Genomic DNA, 18,961 nt, shown 5'->3' with positions numbered 1-18,961 from the left:
TGAGATAGGCTCCAGCACCCCCCGCGACTCCAAACGGGACAAGCGGTAGAAAATGGATGGATGGATGGTTATTATACAGGTTATGAAATGCAAACTAAGTGTTGTTGGTGTTTTTCAGAAGCATGTTTAGAGTGATTTAGAGGCAGAGTGAATTGCTCCCATTAGTTGCGTTGCTCGCCACTTAGAACAAACCGATTATTACAAATTAGAATGAACAAAAAACATGTGTTCTTGTCTCTCATAAGAATTTTGAACAATAAGCAAATTTCCCCCCAAAAGGGCAGTTCCCCTCTAAAGGCCCCCTCTAATGGTGACAACATTGACCCTTATTTCTTATTCCTAAAAACTATTAAAAAAATAAACTCCCCCTAGAATACAATTAGTAGTGATTTTAGGCTTGTTTTCTGATGAGTTTCAGCACATTTCGGAACGCCCCTTTTGGCTCCAAAATGTGAGCGGGCCTGTATCAGGCTGCTGATGTCACCTATAGAAGACTGGAGGCAATTTCCTTATTGCGTAGTACGTGTTTTGGTTACATCTTCACACTGAATCACATATATTCATGCAAAATTTTAAGCAATTATCCAATATGGCTGCCAGATGCATTGTTGCAGGTTGTAGCAAATAACTTAAAAGGGGTCAGCCTGCATACATTTCAAAATGATGAAAATATAAGGAAACTATGGAGCTCTCCAGTAGGGCAGGACAATTAATTGAAATGTAATTAAGATTTGGGCTTCTCGTGATTTATATTTGAATATAAAAAAAAAGATTTTAGTACTTTTTGAACATTTTGAGCACATTTAAAAATACCCTGATAATAATAACTGATAATTTTGGTCACAAAAACCGTGATAAGAAATGTTCATACCGTGACATCCCTACACCCACAACACATTTCATCTGCTTGTGTTGTTGTGAACGACATCGTCGATCAATCAATCAATCAATGTTTATTTATATAGCCCTAAATCACAAGTGTCTCAAAGGGCTGTACAAGCCACAACGACATCCTCGGTACAGAGCCCACATACGGGCAAGGAAAAACTCACCCCAGTGGGACGTCGGTGAATGACTATGAGAAACCTTGGAGAGGACCGCATATGTGGGTAACCCCCCCCCCTCTAGGGGAGACCGAAAGCAACGGATGTCGAGTGGGTCTGACATAACATTGTGAAAGTCCAGTCCACAGTGGATCCAACACATCAGCGGGAGTCCAGTCCACAGCGGGGCCAACAGGAAACCATCCCGAGCGGAGACGGGTCAGCAGCGCAGAGATGTCCCCAACCGATGCACAGGCTAGTGGTCCACCCGGGGTCCCGGCTCTGGACAGCCAGCACTTCATCCATGGCCACCGGACCTATGCAACTCCCCCTCGCAAGGGACAGGGGAGAAGAGGAGAGAAGAAAAGAAACGGCAGATCAACTGGTCTAAAAAAGGGGGGGTCTATTTAAAGGCTAGATTATACAAATGAGTTTTAAGATGGGACTTAAATGCTTCTACTGAGGTAGCATCTCTAACTGTTACCGGGAGGGCATTCCAGAGTACTGGAGCCCGAATAGAAAACGCTCTATAGCCTGCAGACTTTTTTTTGGCTCTGGGAATCACTAATAAGCCGGAGTTCTTTGAACGCAGATTTCTTGTCGGGACATATGGTACAATACAATCGGCGAGATAGGCTGGAGCTAAACCGTGTAATATTTTATACGTAAGTAGTAAAACCTTAAAGTCGCATCTTAAGTGCACAGGAAGCCAGTGCAAGTGAGCCAGTATAGGCGTAATATGATCAAACTTTCTTGTTTTTGTCAAAAGCCTTGCAGCCGCATTTTGTACCAACTGTAATCTTTTAATGCTAGACATAGGGAGGCCCGAAAATAATACGTTACAGTAATCGAGACGAGACGTAACGAACGCATGAATAATGATCTCAGCGTCGCTAGTGGACAAGATGGAACGAATTTTAGCGATATTACGGAGATGAAAGAAGGCCGTTTTAGTAACACTCTTAATGTGTGACTCAAACGAGAGAGTTGGGTCGAAGATAATACCCAGATTCTTTACCGAGTCTCCTTGTTTAATTGTTTGGTTGTCAAATGTTAAGGTGGTATTATTAAATAGATGTTGGTGTCTAGCAGGACCGATAATCAGCATTTCCGTTTTCTTAGCGTTGAGTTGCAAAAAGTTAGCGGACATCCATTGTTTAATTTCATTAAGACACGCCTCCAGCTGACTACAGTCCGGCGTGTTGGTCAGCTTTAGGGGCATGTAGAGTTGAGTGTCATCAGCATAACAGTGAAAGCTAACACCGTACTTGCGTATGATGTCACCCAGCGGCAGCATGTAAATACTAAAGAGTGCAGGGCCAAGAACCGAACCCTGGGGAACTCCGCACGTTACCTTGACATAGTCCGAGGTCACATTGTTATGGGAGACGCACTGCATCCTGTCAGTAAGATAAGAGTTAAACCAAGACAAGGCTAAGTCTGACATACCAATACGTGTTTTGATACGCTCTAATAAAATATTATGATCGACGGTATCGAAAGCGGCGCTAAGATCAAGAAGCAGCAACATAGATGACGCATCAGAATCCATCGTTAGCAATAGATCATTAGTCATTTTTGCGAGGGCTGTCTCCGTAGAGTGATTTGCCCTGAAACCGGATTGAAAAGGTTCACAGAGATTGTTAGTCACTAAGTGTTCATTTAGCTGCTGTGCAACAGTTTTTTCGAGAATTTTGGAAATAAACGGAAGGTGGGAGACCGGTCGGTAGTTTACCATGAGGTCAGGATCGAGGTTAGGTCTTTTGAGCAGAGGATGAATAACCGCTTTTTTGAATGCTAGGGGAACAGTGCCGGAGGAAAGTGATAAGTTTATAATATTTAACACTGATGGACCTAATAATACAAACAGTTCCTTGATAAGTTTCCCAGGAAGTGGGTCAAGTAAACATGTTGTTTGTTTTATCCCACTTACACGCTGTAATAATTCCTCTAATGTTATTTCATCAAAAATAGAGAGACTATTTTGGAGGGCAGTGTCCGTCGTATATACAGTCGTATTTGTGTTAATAGAACCCAGTTGTAGCTGGGATGCGTTGTCTTTAATCTCCTTTCTAATGAGTTCAATTTTCTTATTAAAGAAATTCATAAAATCATCTGCCGAGTGGGTGGAGCTACTGGGAGGAGTCCCTTGTTGGGTTAGCGATGCTACTGTACTAAACAGAAATTTAGGATCGTTTTTGTTGAGGCGGATGAGATTTGAGTAGTATTTAGCTTTAGCTAAGGTAAGCATGCGTTTATAAGTTATTAAACTATCACTCCATGCTTGATGGAAAACCTCAAGTTTAGTCGCGCGCCATTTGCGTTCCAGTTTTCTACATGATAATTTATGAGCTCTAATTTCTTCTGTAAACCATGGGGTGCGCCTTTTAGGGGCCCTTTTTTGCTTTAGCGGTGCTATACTATCAATAATTTCGCGCAAGGCATCGTCAAAGTTGTTAGTGAGTTTATCAATAGAGCCGACATAATTTGGGAATGGTGCTATTACCGAAGGCAGTAGGTCAGCAAGAGTCATCGTTGTGGCAGCATTAATGTTGCGGCCGCTATAGCAGTTATTATTATTATTAGCTTGTTGACAAAGAGTCAAAACTTCAAATTTTATAAGGTAATGATCGGACATTACTTTAGTATATGGAAGTATCATAACTTTGGAGGTGGTGACACCCCTGACAAGCACTAGATCTATTGTATTACCGTTGCGATGCGTGGGTTCATGTATTATTTGTGTAAGACCACAGCTATCAATTATGGTTTGGAGCGCCACGCACTGAGGGTCCGATGGGGTATTCATATGGATATTAAAGTCCCCCATTATGATTATATTGTCGGCGTGCGTCACTAGATCAGCAACGAACTCTGAGAATTCACTGATAAAGTCCGAATAGGGCCCAGGGGGGCGGTAGATAACAGCCAGGTCGAGAGGTAGCGGTGTGACAGACCTCATAGTAAGCACCTCAAACGATTTATATTTATTATTTAGGTTAGGGGTAAGGTTGAAATTTTCATTGTATATTAGTGCGACACCCCCTCCCCTTTTAAGAGGGCGGGCAACATGCGCATTCGTATAGTTAGGAGGAGATGCCTCATTGAGCGCAAAAAATTCGTCCGGTTTGAGCCAGGTTTCGCTAAGACCAATGACGTTAAGATTGTTGTCTCTAATGACCTCATTAACCAATAACGCCTTGGGAGACAATGATCTTATGTTTAAAAAGCCCATATTATAGGTATTGGGCTGTTTTGACGAGTTTTTGTTAAGATTATCCGTAGTGGCAATATTAACAATGTTGCGTTTATTATGCGTAGTGCACTTTAAATAGTTTCGACCATATCTAGGAATTGATATGACGGGAATTTTCCGATTGTTTGCTTGGTGCTGCAATAGACTGGACATATCATAATTTGCCACCTCAGTAGAATGCATGTCCACCTCTGACACAGACACAACAGAAAAAACATTATGTGAATTGTGTATTATTCTAAGAGAATTGCTATGCGTACATGGATTATCCAGCCTGGCGCTGGCTAGTTCTAGCTTAACTGACTCCTCACCCGGACTAACAGACATTGTAATTGCCTGTGACCGGGCTTGCTCTAGTGTAGTCAGTCAAGTGAGACTTAAATAGTAGTCTATGTTTCTAGACAGGATGATGGCGCCTTCCTGGTTAGGGTGAAGGCCGTCTCTCATCAGCAAGCCTGGTTTGCCCCAGAAAGAGGGCCAGTTATCAATAAACGTTAGTCCCTGCGTCCTACAGTAGCTAGCCAACCACTTGTTAAGCGAGACTAATCTGCTATATCTCTCATCATTGCCTCTCGCAGGCAGGGGGCCAGAGACAATTACTCGATGCCTGGACATCTTTCTGGCGAGATCACAAGTCCTGGCTATGTTTCTCTTTGTAATCTCTGACTGTCTCATTCTAGTGTCATTGGAGCCAACGTGTACAACTATATTCGCATAATTAGTGGTGCGATTAGCCTGTCGTACGTGTTTACTAGGCCTGTTGCGAGTTAGCTCCCTAAGATTAGCTTCAATGTCAGGTGCTCTGGCCCCGGGGATACACTTTATTGTGGCTGGTTTGCTAAGCTTTATGTTTCGGGTGATGGAGTCCCCTATAACTAAGGTGTGGTGCCCGGTAGACTGGGGTGTAGGACTAGCTAAAGAGCTAAATCTATTATGCGTCTCAACCGGTACACCGTAGCTTGTAGGCCGCTTAGGACTGCTACAAGCTGGGCTAGTTAGCTCGCTACAGCTAACGCTAGCAGATGTGTCCGCAACATCTAAAGTTACGACATTACTCTGCTCTAACTGGCGGACACGGCCCTCTAGCAGAGCCAACCTCTCCGTGAGTATGGTGCAAGACGCGCAGGAAGCCATTACTCACAGTGTTTTCTGTCACCGAGTGAAGTTCCTGCTGTCCTCAGGGAAGTGGTCGCGGTCTGTAGGAGTAGCTTCTTACTGACCGGCGCTGCCTTTCTCCGCGCTAGCTTAGCAGCTAGCTAGCTGAGGAAAGGGTGGTGGGACAGAGATCGGGTGATTTGCAAGTTAAATAGTACCACTAAAAATGTTTGAGAAGTGATAAAGAAAGCTGTAGAACAATTAAAAGCACACAGATAGAGCGCTACTTAGCTTTTTCGCAACAGCGAACAGACGGCGAGCAGTCACGCACGGTGAACCGGACGTATAATATCAATGTACAAACAGGACAGTAGTTGCAACTTGAGAGGCTCGCTCTTTTTTTAATCTTTTATTTTACAGCTTCAAGTCGTAAACAACAGCACACTTCTCCCCTTCACAATAACAGTGTTGTGCGCAACATCCGGTCTGACTGAAAAATAAAGATTTCAGAAAAGTACCTTAAACAAGCATAATGTACTTAAAGCACTTATTGATACATTTACACAATTTTTATGCTTTGACCAAAAATATTATTAAATCTTTATTTTTGGCACACAAAGACACTCTGTGGTGGTAAAAGGTAAAAAACTGAATTTTAATAATATTTTATGGGAAACAGAGTTTAATTTTTTTTAATATATTGGTATTATTTAAATGTATTGTTGTTATTGTTTACTTGTTGATTCATTACTAATTCATATCCATTTGTTCTCTTAAATTATATTTAAAGTTGAGTTTGGGTGGTACAATAAGTAGTCATGTTTTCAAATAAGTGAATAATCGTGTTATTAAATGTGATTTCAATATAAATCTGAATAGTCATGTTAATTTTTTTTGCCATAATCGTATAGCCTTACTCTCCAGTCAAAAAGACTCGCACAAAATGGGATAGACCAAGCCAGAGGCGTTGCAGCGATCATTGTATGATTCTGACTTTAAAGACGAAATGTTTTGGTCAGAGCTCATATGGACGACAAGTACGGTAAAAGACTCTAGCCAAATGCTATACCGAAGATCAGTGGCACCCTCGAGGTTAGAGGGAGTGAGTGAGAACCTGCAGAAAAATGGAGAAAGAAGAGCAGAACCGGTGCTAAAAAATGAGAGGATAAGATAGGGCTGGGCGATATGGCCTTTTATTAACATCTCGATATTTTTAGGCCATGTCACGATGCACGATATATATCTTGATATTTTGCCGTAGCCTTGAATGAACACTTGATGCATATAATCACACCAGTATGATGATTCCATGTGTCTACATTAAAACATTCTTGTTCATACTGCATTAATATATGCTCATTTTAAACTTTCATGCAGAGAGGGAAATCACCACTAAGTCAATTTACCAAAACTGTATTTATTAAACAGGAATTAAGCAGTGGCACAAACATTCATGTCATTTCCAAAACAGAAAGTGCAAGATTGTCAGAGACATTTTAAAACAAGCTATTGGTGCTTGTTTTTTTGTTACTAAGATGACATATCAAAACAACACTAAATTTAACTGCACTTTTTTGTACAGAACGCCACTACAATAGTTTAAAACAAATAAAGTGCACTTTTGTGCATGATGTCACACAAAATACTTCAATAACTGTCAAATAAAAATGAGCTGCATAATAGGAAATCAAATAGTGTATGTCCTTCGCTATGTGGTAGGTTCCTGTGGACGTTATCTCCTTCTATTGTTGACTATTTTTTTAATACGGTGTTGATCTGGAAATGGTTGCTTGGGCATTTTGTGGGTGTGGCACCGGCCAAGATGTTGACATGTGGAGTTTCAAGCACGCTTCATTCTCTATTGGGTGACTTTTCAAATGATGCTACACATTAGCAGTGCTGCTACTTTTTGTGGCAACGCTTTTGCTGTATACTTGACATATTACGGTTGTCTGTTCTACATCTTCCCACTTGAAGCCAAACCACCGCCAGACGATGGACAGTGTTTCCCATAAACTGCCAAGATACCTGGGGCGGTGGGGGCGTGGCTATGGGCGTGGTCACCATGACATAACCAAGTAATTTGCATAATTGACTACAATGATATGATTTTCTCTAAAAAGGCTCAAAAAATTTATACTTACTAATTAATAATAACAGTTTTGTTTTAAACGTCCATCCATACATCCATCCATCCATTTTACAATATAATTACAACACTTTATGTACATATTTATACACAGATTTGAACAATATGTTATTCACTGAAATATATTTATTAATTGTGGTTCTTACAAAAAATATATCTTATAAAATATAAAAGCTAAAATGTCTCTTAAAGCTCTGCCCCTTTAATTAGTGCATAGTACGTACTCAAAGTTTGTACATCCACACGCACATTCATCATACAAACATACACATACTGTACATATACATTCACTGTACAAACACACATATACACATACTGTACATATACACTCACTGTACAAACACATATACACATTCTGTACATATACAAGTACATATGCATACATACACTCATGCACATAATCACGTTTCATCAAACCTGTATTAACATTGTTGCCCTAGGGTAAACTGGGTAACACATGGCACACTGACAAAGCTTAACCTATTGTTACTATAACAATCTACAAGGTTAATGTAGGTAACTTCTCTTTCTTCCCCTCCATTTTTCTGCATTCTTTCGTATCTCAAGTTATCCATTCCAGTGGCCTAGTGGTTAGAGCAGGAGTCACCAACGCGGTGCCCGCGGGCACCAGGTCGCCCGCAAGGACCAGATGAGTCGCCCGCCAACCGGTTATAAAAATAGCTCAAATAGCAGCACTTACCAGTGAGCTGCCTCTATTTTTTAAATTTTATTTATTTACTAGTGTGACAGTCCTAACTGTCGCGCGGGTTCTCAGGACGATCCAGGGAAAACATTGTCAGATGGTATAGACTTCTTTATTATTTCAATCACAGAGTCTTTTGCTGCTTTACAGCAGCTGCCTTTTTTCTCACGTGAGCACATGAATGGTTTCCTCCCGTCCGCCGTCTGCTTTTCAGCAGCACGTCGCCGTCGTTTGCGTGGCAGCAGAGGCTGGTTTCCTCCCGTCCGCCGTCTTTCTCCGTCTCCTCCCTTGATGTTCACGTCTCTCGCCCTTTTATACAGTCCGAGAGGGTGATTGCACTGTCCACAGCTGCGCGCTCCACGCACGTTATGCTGATTGCGGCGTCGCTCCCATTTTTTTTTACTTTGCTTCTTATAACTGTCAGAAAGACAATTTTAGAGAAAAAATACAACCTTAAAAGTGATTTTAGGATTTTTAAACACATATACATGTTTACCTTTTACATTTTTCCCTCTTTTTTCCTGACAATTTAAATCAATGTTCAAGTAAATTTATTTTTTTTATTGTAAAGAATAATAAATAAATTGTAATTCTTACTTTAATTCTTATTATTATAACAAAGTGCAGATTAGATTTTAACCTATTTAAAACATGTCATCAAAATTCTAAAATTAATCTTAATCAGGAAAAATTACTAATGATGTTCCATAAATTCTTTTTTGAATTTTTTTCAAAAAGATTTGAATTAGCTAGTTTTTCTTTTCTTTTTTTCGGTTGAATTTTGAATTTTAAAGAGTCGAAATTGAAGATAAACTATGATTCAAAATTTAATTTTCATTTTTTTCATGTTTTCTCCTCTTTTAAACCGTTCAATTAATTGTTTTTTTCATCATTTATTCTCTACAAAAAACCTTCCGTAAAAGGAAAAAAAATGTACGACGGAATGACAGACAGAAATACCCATTTTTTAAATATATATATATATATATATATATATATAGATTTATTTATTTAGCTACTATTGTTTAAATCACACTTACATGTAACTTACAAATGACAATATATATATATAGGTAAATTGAGCAAATTGGCTATTTCTGGCAATTTATTTAAGTGTGTATCAAACTGGTAGCCCTTGGGTTCAAAAAGGTTGGTGACCCCTGGGTTAGAGTGTCCGCCCTGAGATCGGTAGGTTGTGAGTTCAAACCCCGGCCGAGTCATACCAAAGACTATAAAAATGGGACCCATTACCTCCCTGCTTGGCACTCAGCATCAAGGGCTGGAATTGGGGGTTAAATCACCAAAATGATTCCCCGGGCGCGGCACCGCTGCTGCCCACTGCTCCCCTCACCTCCCAGGGGGTGAACAAGGGGATGGGTCAAATGCAGAGGACAAATTTCACCACACCAGTGTGTGTGTAACAATCATTGGTACTTTAACTTTAACTTTTAACTTTAACTTATCATTACGTACAGGTATATGTATTGTTGCATTTGAACAACTGTATTGTTGATAATAAAGGTAAAGTATTGGTATTGTTCATTATCAATAGCGCTATTTCTATTGGTATTTGTAGTGCTCCATTTGTAGTGTAATAATGCTCATTGTCATTTCTGTATTGTTTTTAATTTTCGCTAACTGCTTATTTGCTATTACTTGTCGTATTTGCTGATGTTGCTCTATTGTTGTTGTTGTTGTTGTTGTGTTTGCTGTTGTTGTTTTTGTCTCTCTGTCTAATCCCCCTCTTGTCCCCACAATTCCCCCCTCTGTCTTCTTTTTTCTCTCTTTCTATCCCCTCCTGCTCCGGCCCGGCTGCACCAAATGATAATATAAATACATTTAATAAAGTCAAATACAAATAAGACAACAAGAGAAGTATCCTACACTTCTCTTTTGTAAAGTAAATCTGAACAGCCGATATGGGCATCTACATCAACTATATGATTTGCCTGAAAAGCTGGACAGGACAAAAAAAAAAAAAAAAAATGTATTTTGGGGACGGCGTGGCGAAGTTGGTAGAGTGGCTGTGTCAGCAATCGGAGGGTTGCTGGTTACTGGGGTTCAATCCCCACCTTCTACCATCCTAGTCACGTCCGTTGTGTCCTTGGGCAAGACACTTCACCCTTGCTCCTGATGGCTGCTGGTTAGCGCCTTGCATGGCAGCTCCCGCCATCAGTGTGTGAATGTGTGTGTGAATGGGTGAATGTGGAAATACTGTCAAAGCGCTTTGAGTACCTTGAAGGTAGAAAAGCGCTATACAAGTATAACCCATTTATCATTTATCATTTATTTATTTTTTAAATTGTTTTTATTTGTGGCGGACGTAATTCTTTTGTGGCGAGCCGCCACAAATAAATAAATGTGTGGGAAACACTGATGGACCCTGTGCTGTTTTTCTTGGAATTAATTATTCATTCATTTGTTACGAGGTTCGCACCTTCTCTCTCTCATATTACCACTCGCACCGGTCCGCTAGCATCACAGCTATCTTTACCCGTGCTGCCACCTGTCTGCTCCGCGAGGGTGTATGACGTTGCAGTATGTGACGTATGTAAGAAGGTGCGCTTGTTTTAAGTCTCTGTGAGAAGGAGAGACAAGGAAGAGTGAGAAACGCCTGTAGTGTAATGCACGCAGCTAAAAGCAACTGCGTGAGAACGTATAATCGAATATCACGATATTGTCATTTTCTATATCGCACAGAGACAAACCCGCGATATATCCAGTATATTCGATATATCGCCCAGCCCTAGGATAAGATATACTTTTTTTTATCCCACAATGGCAATATTTTGTAAATTTTTACATACAGTAACCCCAGTAAAACGTGATAAAAAAACTAAAAATAAGTAAATACTGTAAATAATCCAGATATTGCACACTAAATGATTGCATTATATATAGATACATAAAAAAACAAAAACAATATACAGGGTAAGTTGCTTGTATTCAAATTTGAAACCTCTTCTATTGATGTTTTCCTCAAGATACATGAAGAAATGCTTAAAGAGCATGATGATCTGCAGCTGCACAGTCCACGGCCGGGGCCCAGTCATAATTGGCCTCTTCCTCCTCGGCTTCAGGATCGAAACAATACGGTTGAAGTCTGCGATTGGCCTTCTTTAGCCTCTGAATCTAAAATCTTCTACTTATAATTTGAAACAGAGCCTTCTTGCATAGAAGCCATGTTTGTCCAAACTGGTGAAAAATTCATAAACGTTAAATTTCCATATTATTTTATTGTATTTTATTGCTTATAATGTTACCTAGTTTTGAAGTAATGATTGAGCAGAGCGACAAAAACATGCAATCAAAATAATAGTTGTATATGCCTTTTGCCACACTGTTTATGCGGGGAGATGGGATCCGGTTCTGTAAATGATGTCACACCAAAAGGTGGCAGCATATCCAGTCTGGCGATGGAAATGGAACGTTCCAAGTACAGTTATTCATCAACCGATTAGTCAAAAACAGATTGATATTATGAGAAATAACAGCCAGATTAATTTTTTAGAGGAAAAAAAAATACATACTGTAATTTCCGGACTATAAGCCGCACCTGACTATAAGCCGCACCAGCTAAATTTAGGGGAAAATACATATTGCTCCATATATAAGCCGCACCCGACTATAAGCCGCAGGGTATGATGTGTAATTACCGTAGTATATAGGGGTTCCTGCTACCACGGAGGGGATTGTCGGGACAGAGATGACTGGGAACGCAAAGCGTCCCATTTATTAACAATAAATCTTTCAATCATTCAATCAAACTTCCACATCTTTGACATGGCGAACAGCATTCGTGCAGAGTACAAATAATACAACGGTGCAAAGTAATACAAAGTGCTCGCCTGTACGTTATCAAAATAACCAGCCTACCGGTATATGAAAAGTCAGTCTTTAATCATTGTGTCATCGTCTTCCTCCTGCGTACTAAAACCACCGAAATCCTCTTCGTCGGTGTCGGAGAAGAACAGGCCGTAAATAAGCCGCACCCTTGTATAAGCCGCAGGGACCAGAACGAGGGGAAAAAGTAGCGGCCTATAGTCCGGAAATTACGGTACTTATGAAATTTTAGTCATATGGGTCCTTTTCAGCTTTCTGATCTTTCTTTCTGAGCAATGGCCAGCAACATGTCTGACATGTTAAATTTCCCTCCATGTTTCACAGAATCACTCAAACATGGGTCAATGTAACAACCAAGTACACTTGCTGTCCTACCCAAAGTCCATTAACACACTGTTTGACCCCCAAACTAGATCTGGACAGTCGAAAAAGCAACTGCTTCTTAACTTAGAGTGTCAGCAGAGAAACCTTATTTCTAGGTTAAACAACGAGAATGCACCCATTTAAATTTTACAGGAGTGGAGGAAAAAAAGCATGTCCACAAACTGCCATAGATTACAAAATCCTTTATTTCGCCTATTCTCGTTATGTTTATGGCCATAGTTGCAAGTAAATGTGCAAACAATGGTTACTTGTTTGTTATGTCGACAACCCCTTATGTCGATGTAAGTCAGCCAATCTGAGGGATGTCAACTTAAAGTTTTTTCACAATGTGGCTTCTCAGTAAAAGATTAACTATTCATTTTAAGCAGAGCATGTGACATCAATCATCAATTTCATTTTTAAGTGTTCTTTAATAACCAGCTGGTCAGGCGTATTGATCTGGTTCCTCCACACTTCCCCCCCGAGAAATGTGGTAGAAGAAACGAGGGTTCGAGACAAGCAAATGTCACTTTCACTTTGTCAATGCATTCATGTCTCCTCTGCTTCCGCTTTTCCTTTGGCAGTTAGTGAGGTATTCTTGCGTGTCATGTTGTTTGGATTCACTGTGACTCACCAGATGTCTGAGTTTGTTCTTCCGGTACAGAATGATCGACACACATTGATGTTCCTCAGTCCTATTTGCGTCACACGTACACAGCAGCTCATGGTTATGGTTAGCTGTGATTGGAGATGATTGTTGGATTGATTGTGTGAGCACAGCACATGGGGCATTATTTATTTTGGCATTTTCACTTTTGCGTCATTTGTGATATCGATTTAAAAGATTCAGTCATCCAAGGCTCTGATGAGGAATAGGTATATATGTTGGACACAGGAGGAATTTGATTTTTTAAGGCTGACTTTCTCCTTCATTTGTTAGTGTTGACCAGCTTGCTAGAATGCTTCCAGTGTGCACATACTGATTGTTCATTTCTCTCCCTGCTTCAGTGATTTCCTGGTTAAGGTGGTGGAAGTGTCAGACAGCAGCCAACAGAAAACCCTTCGGGGCCATGAAGCGCCTGTGCTAAGTGTAGCCTTTGACCCCAATGATGACTTTCTGGTGAGTAAAGTTAGATAAATCTGATTTATAGAAAAAAATAAATGCAGATGCTTACACTGTGAATACAAGTAAAACAGACCATGGACCATTCTACTGAATGAGTGCAATTTACTACTTGAAAAGCTCTCAAAATAATTAAATTTCTCTACTTAACTACCATATTTTCCAGACTATAAACCGCTACTTTTCCCATGCTTTGAATCCTGCGGCTTGTACATAGGTGTTGTTAATTTATGGATTTTTCTTCCCTAACGACTAAATTATGGAATAGATTAAGCAAAGAAATCAATGTACTAAAATGATCGGCATGGCTCAGTTGGTAGAGCGGCAGTGCCAGCAATTTGAGGATTTCAGGTTAGATTCCAGCTTCCGCCATTCTCGTGCATGGGCAAGACACTTTACCGACCTGCTCCCAGTGCCACCCACACTGGTTTAAATGTAGTTTAAATATGTACCGTATTTTCCAGACCATAGGGCACACCGGATTATAAGGCGCACTGTCGATGAATGGTCTATTTTTTATCTTTTTTGATATGTTAGGCGCACCGGACAATATTAAAGGAGTCATGTTATTATTATTTTTTTTCTAAATTGAAAACATTTCCTTGTGGTCTACATCAGTGGTCCCCAACCACCGGGCCGCGGCCCGGTACCGGTCCGCGGACCGATTGGTACCGGGCCGCGCAAGAAATTTAATTAAATCAACATAAAAAACCCAATATATACATTATATATCAATATAGATCAATACAGTCTGCAGGGATACAGTCAGTAAGCACACATGATTGTATTTCTTTATGAAAAAAAGAAGAAGAAAAAATACATAACATGTAATGGTGGTTCTTTGGTCAAAATGTTGCATAGATTATGTTTTACAGATCATCTTCAAGCTGCTTTCTGACAGTCGCTTCAGGATGCGCCATTTTGTGGGCGGTATTACCTACGTGGCTCACCTTTGGCAGCATCTTCTCCCCGTAATCTTTGTTGTAGCGTGCAAGGGCGGGAGTGGAAGAAGTGTCAAAAGATGGAGCTAACTGTTTTTATGACATTCAGATTTTACCTAAATCAATAACGGAGCAGCATCTCCTCATCCGAATAAACAAAACCACACCGGAAATGTGTCCCGTGAAAAACCGTCCGACTCTTAATAACTAAAGTTCCTTGGGTGAATAATGTAAACTCACTATGCAGTCATGTTTTAGCGCTTTCATGGCGAGTTTACTGACAGATATAAGTAAGCGGAGGATGAATGTCACATAACAAGAAGCCATGTGTAATGTTCTATATTTTCAATGGAACATTTAAAATGTTGGTGTTGTTTACTTGAGACATATTTCCATCATAGTGGCAATATACACTTATCTCTTATGTTTGACTGCCATCTACTGGTGACACTTATCATTACACCATGTACCAAATAAAATAGTTTTGTGGTGGGTAAACTCAACCAAACTTATTCCTTACATTAAGCTCACTGGGTTATAAGGCGCACTGTGGAGTTTTGAGGGAAAAAAGGATTTTAAGTGCGCCTTATAGTCCAGAAAATACGATAGATAATTGTTTTTACTGTGTAAAAAGCCTTGAGTCTCTAGAAAAAAAGTGATATATAAGTATAATTTACTTCACATCAACTTTAAAAAACTGTTAAAATTCAAAGTTTTTACAAAGCACAAGGAGGAGGAAACCCTAATAAACATCTTGAACCCTATTAAAAAAGGAGAACATCGTATTCACCTCATAAAGAATGAATAAAGATATCAATGACTTTTCTGTTTTATTTGATCAGCCCTTTCACTGCCGTGTTACAGGGACCGTTTGGTATGTATATTAAGGTATGTAAATAAACATTTACCAAATCTTAATATCTAATTTCACAACGTACTGGTATATATCTAAGGCTTATAGATATATACATATAGATGCGGCTAATATATGAAAATGTTTGTTCTTCTCAAATTTAGTAGGTGCAGTTTACAGTCCAGTAAATAAAGGGGCCAAACCAACTTTTTTTTATTTATTTTTTTTTTATCAGTGGGCACCTTTTTGTGTATTTGGGGTGTCCATGCGTCCCGAAAACTTGAATTCAAATCGGGGATTATTATTCAATTCAATTAATGCAAATGGCTTTCATTAGATACAGTGTATGCCCATATCTCATTTTGTTTAAACGTAGGAATGATCATCCTATATGTTGGTAACATATAATCCAGTTGATGCTCCATGCATCGGGGGTCTCCAAGGGAGGACCGGAAAATTAAAGAATGCGGAACAGGATTTATTTGTCGTACCACAAATAAATTAAAATTGTACAGGAAACGCTGATTTAGAACTGTTCTATATCAAATGTATCCTTAAATAGAGCTGGGTGATCTGGCTAAAAACTATATCAAGATATACTGTAAGTGTTTTATATTGGTCGATATCTATATGTGTTAAAATTTTATAATAAACCTGCTCAATGGCCTTGTGGTTAGAGTGTCCGCCCTGAGATCGGTATGTTGTGAGTTCAAACCCCGGCTGAGTCATGTCAAAGACTATAAAAATGGGACCCATTACCTCCCTGCTTGGCACTCAGCATCAAAGGTTGGAATTGGGGGTTAAATCACCAAAATTATTCCCAGGCGCGGCCATCGCTGCTGCTCACTGCTCCCCTCACCTCCCAGGTGGAACAAGGGGATGGGTCAAATGCAGAGGTTAATTTCAACACCTAGTGTGTGTGTGACTATCAGTGGTACTTTAACTCTAACTTTATTATGTAAGCATGGGAAACTATTGGACCAAATAACTATTATTTTAAAGTAGCACATTTGTTATATTTTGTCATTTATTTTCTTTATGTAGTCCTGCACTTTAGTTTCTACCTGTTGTTTCTGTCTACCCGAATGGGGAACGGACGAGGGGTGAAATGAAAAGAGAAAACACGTGTTGCCGTGTTAAATAAAGTGGAGTCGAGCTTGTCCCGCCGTTGTGGTGTTTTTAGCAAGGAAGACAACAAAATTAATATTCTCTGAAGAACTCAACATGTTTAAACCTGTAACTCATAGCCACCGAGATTGTTGACTGAAAAAACAATTGGGTTACAGCTGTAATCGGGGCAAAGGTGGTCCATGTTGGTCTGACTACGGTCTGTTTTAAGAATCCAAAAAACTGCCATAATGTCAAAGTGACTTTTCCTGTTTTATCAACAATTTCTTCGCTCTCTGCAGGACTCATTTTTAGTTTCTCTTCTCACTTAAGAATCAACGACGAGACAACAAGATGGCGCAACCAAATTTGATAGTTGATCGTGTTACCTGATTAGCTGTTAGCATGTCACTCCCACTGATCAGTAATCACTTCCTGCGTTGCTTGGTTACCACAGCGCCAGTGCCTTTGTTCATGGAACTAACCTTGCGCCGCAATTACCGGTTTCTTCTGATATTGAAGAGAAAAAAAACATGGACCGTTTTATCAAAGACATTTTGTATTAATATCGACTACGTGTCTATCGCGATATATATATTGATATGGATTTATCGTCAAGCCCTATCCTTAAATTACTTCTGTTGTGATCTGGCACTGTGACGGAAATATAATTAAAGTCAAATTAACTTGACCTTCTTGGGAGAGGCGCCCTGTCCCACCTCATATAATGATAGAGATCAGAAGAAATCCAGATCAATGTTCTGTTTTTATGCATACAGTATGCAAAGAAAATATGAAAATGACTAAACAACAATTACACAAGTCAGACCTTGTTAAACACTTATTTTTGTTCAATGTTGCATAGACCATTGATCATGGATCCACATCAAATGCTTCTTTTGACAGGCTTCTGCCAGCTGTGACGGCTCCGTCGTGGTGTGGAATATTGAAGAGCAGGTATGTTAACACCAGTAACGTAATGCCAATGCACGATGCTTACCTCTTGCTTTGATTCAGACTCAAGTGGTCAGCTGGCCTCTGCTGCAGAAGACTAATGACATCAGTAATGCAAAATCATTGTGTCGCCTAGCCTGGCAGCCTCGCACAGCAAAGGTCAGAGACCAAATTTGCTCTTTGTTTGTTCCCAATAGGACTGCAATCTATTTGTGACAGTGCTTAGTGAGGGAGGTGTTTAGAGTTACCCATGACGTACGTGCGTGTAATTTTAATGGACGCTGCGACGATACCAGACCAACATTTGCATGAGAAAATAAGGGAATTTATTGTGGACTTTGAAGAGGACACATGTTGCATTACTTTAGTTCAGTGCTTCTCAATTATTTTCTGTTATGCCACCCATGTAGAAGAAAATATTTCACGCCCTCATTGCGACAAAGAATAGTATCATTTGTCTATAAAGTATACTTAGACCTCTGCATAACATTGTATCCTTGCTAACATTAAAGAAAACACACTAGTCTTTCCTCTTTTCTAACCAAGCGCTACATACGGTTCGTCATATTCTAGTACGGCAAAAAGCATGTTCCTTGAGGTCATACGAGCCCCCTCCCCCACTATTTGAGAAGGACTGCTTTAGTTTAATATCTGAAATAAGCAAGTGCAGTGTTCCCTCGATTATTAGGGACAGGCAACGAATGCTATTTTCCAGTGTTCAAGGTAGTTTAAATTAATCACGGAAGATACATTTCCACATAGTAGGGGTGCCATTTATTTTATGATTTATATGAATATTATATGCATTTTAAGTCTTTATTACCCTTGCACATACACTTATAAACACTTTATCTGCTCTTAAAACACTTCATACACTCTAAAACTATGTAATTTTTAAATGAATCTCAATGTACTCTAAGGTACGTTTAGGAGAAGCTGTTAATTTTTTTAAATAGATCTCTTAAAACGTTCAAAACCCGTATAGACAATGACTTCTGCACAACACACAAAACGAAAGCTAAATGACACTTTCAATGTAAAATGTTTGAAAATTTAAAAAATTGCATAAACATGGGGGATTTTTAACTGGTAGCTCCAAATACATGTTTGGGAAGCACTGACGTTATCTCATTGATTAATGTACTTGTTCATTGCTAAGAAAATGTATCTGGTTAGTTTTTAGCTGTTCCCGTGGATACCAAGGTTCACCTCTACAAGAGAGGGTCCTGGGATCATGTGAGCACCCTGTCTGATGATCTGTTGACTCAGGTGAGTCAACAGATATTAACTCTGAATTAACTGTTTATGAGCAAGTCATCTTTCATAACGGAATTTATGTGTATCGTATCAATGCCCGGTCTTTACAGTGTCCACTGTTTTTGTTTGCAGCCTATTAATGTGCTGGCATGGTCTTCATGTGGACAGTTTCTGGCAGCAGCCAGCGTAGGCGGGGTCATAACGGTATGGGACGCGAACAGCAAACTATGTGTGGAGAGGTATGTAATGCATCTATTTTTTAATCCGGAGCCAC

The 18,961-nt window shown here is 39.7% G+C and overlaps 1 protein-coding gene across 2 annotated transcripts in view; it reads left to right on the top strand.

The window, feature by feature from the left end:
- The window catches only part of wdhd1 (WD repeat and HMG-box DNA binding protein 1), a 99,312-nt gene that overhangs the window by 15,167 nt on the left and 65,184 nt on the right, over window positions 1-18,961 (top strand). For both annotated transcript variants that reach the window (XM_062030508.1, XM_062030509.1), the window contains exons 5-9: window positions 13,461-13,572; window positions 17,383-17,433; window positions 17,494-17,589; window positions 18,607-18,699; window positions 18,820-18,926. In XM_062030508.1, coding sequence (XP_061886492.1) covers window positions 13,461-13,572; window positions 17,383-17,433; window positions 17,494-17,589; window positions 18,607-18,699; window positions 18,820-18,926 — 459 coding nt within the window. The remainder of the gene's footprint in view (window positions 1-13,460; window positions 13,573-17,382; window positions 17,434-17,493; window positions 17,590-18,606; window positions 18,700-18,819; window positions 18,927-18,961) is intronic.

This window comes from Entelurus aequoreus, linkage group LG02 (assembly GCF_033978785.1).
Source record: "Entelurus aequoreus isolate RoL-2023_Sb linkage group LG02, RoL_Eaeq_v1.1, whole genome shotgun sequence".
Classification (NCBI taxonomy): Eukaryota; Metazoa; Chordata; class Actinopteri; order Syngnathiformes; family Syngnathidae; genus Entelurus; species Entelurus aequoreus.
The sequence above is the reverse complement of the archived record's forward strand: the minus strand, read 5'-3'. Positions and strand labels throughout refer to the sequence as shown.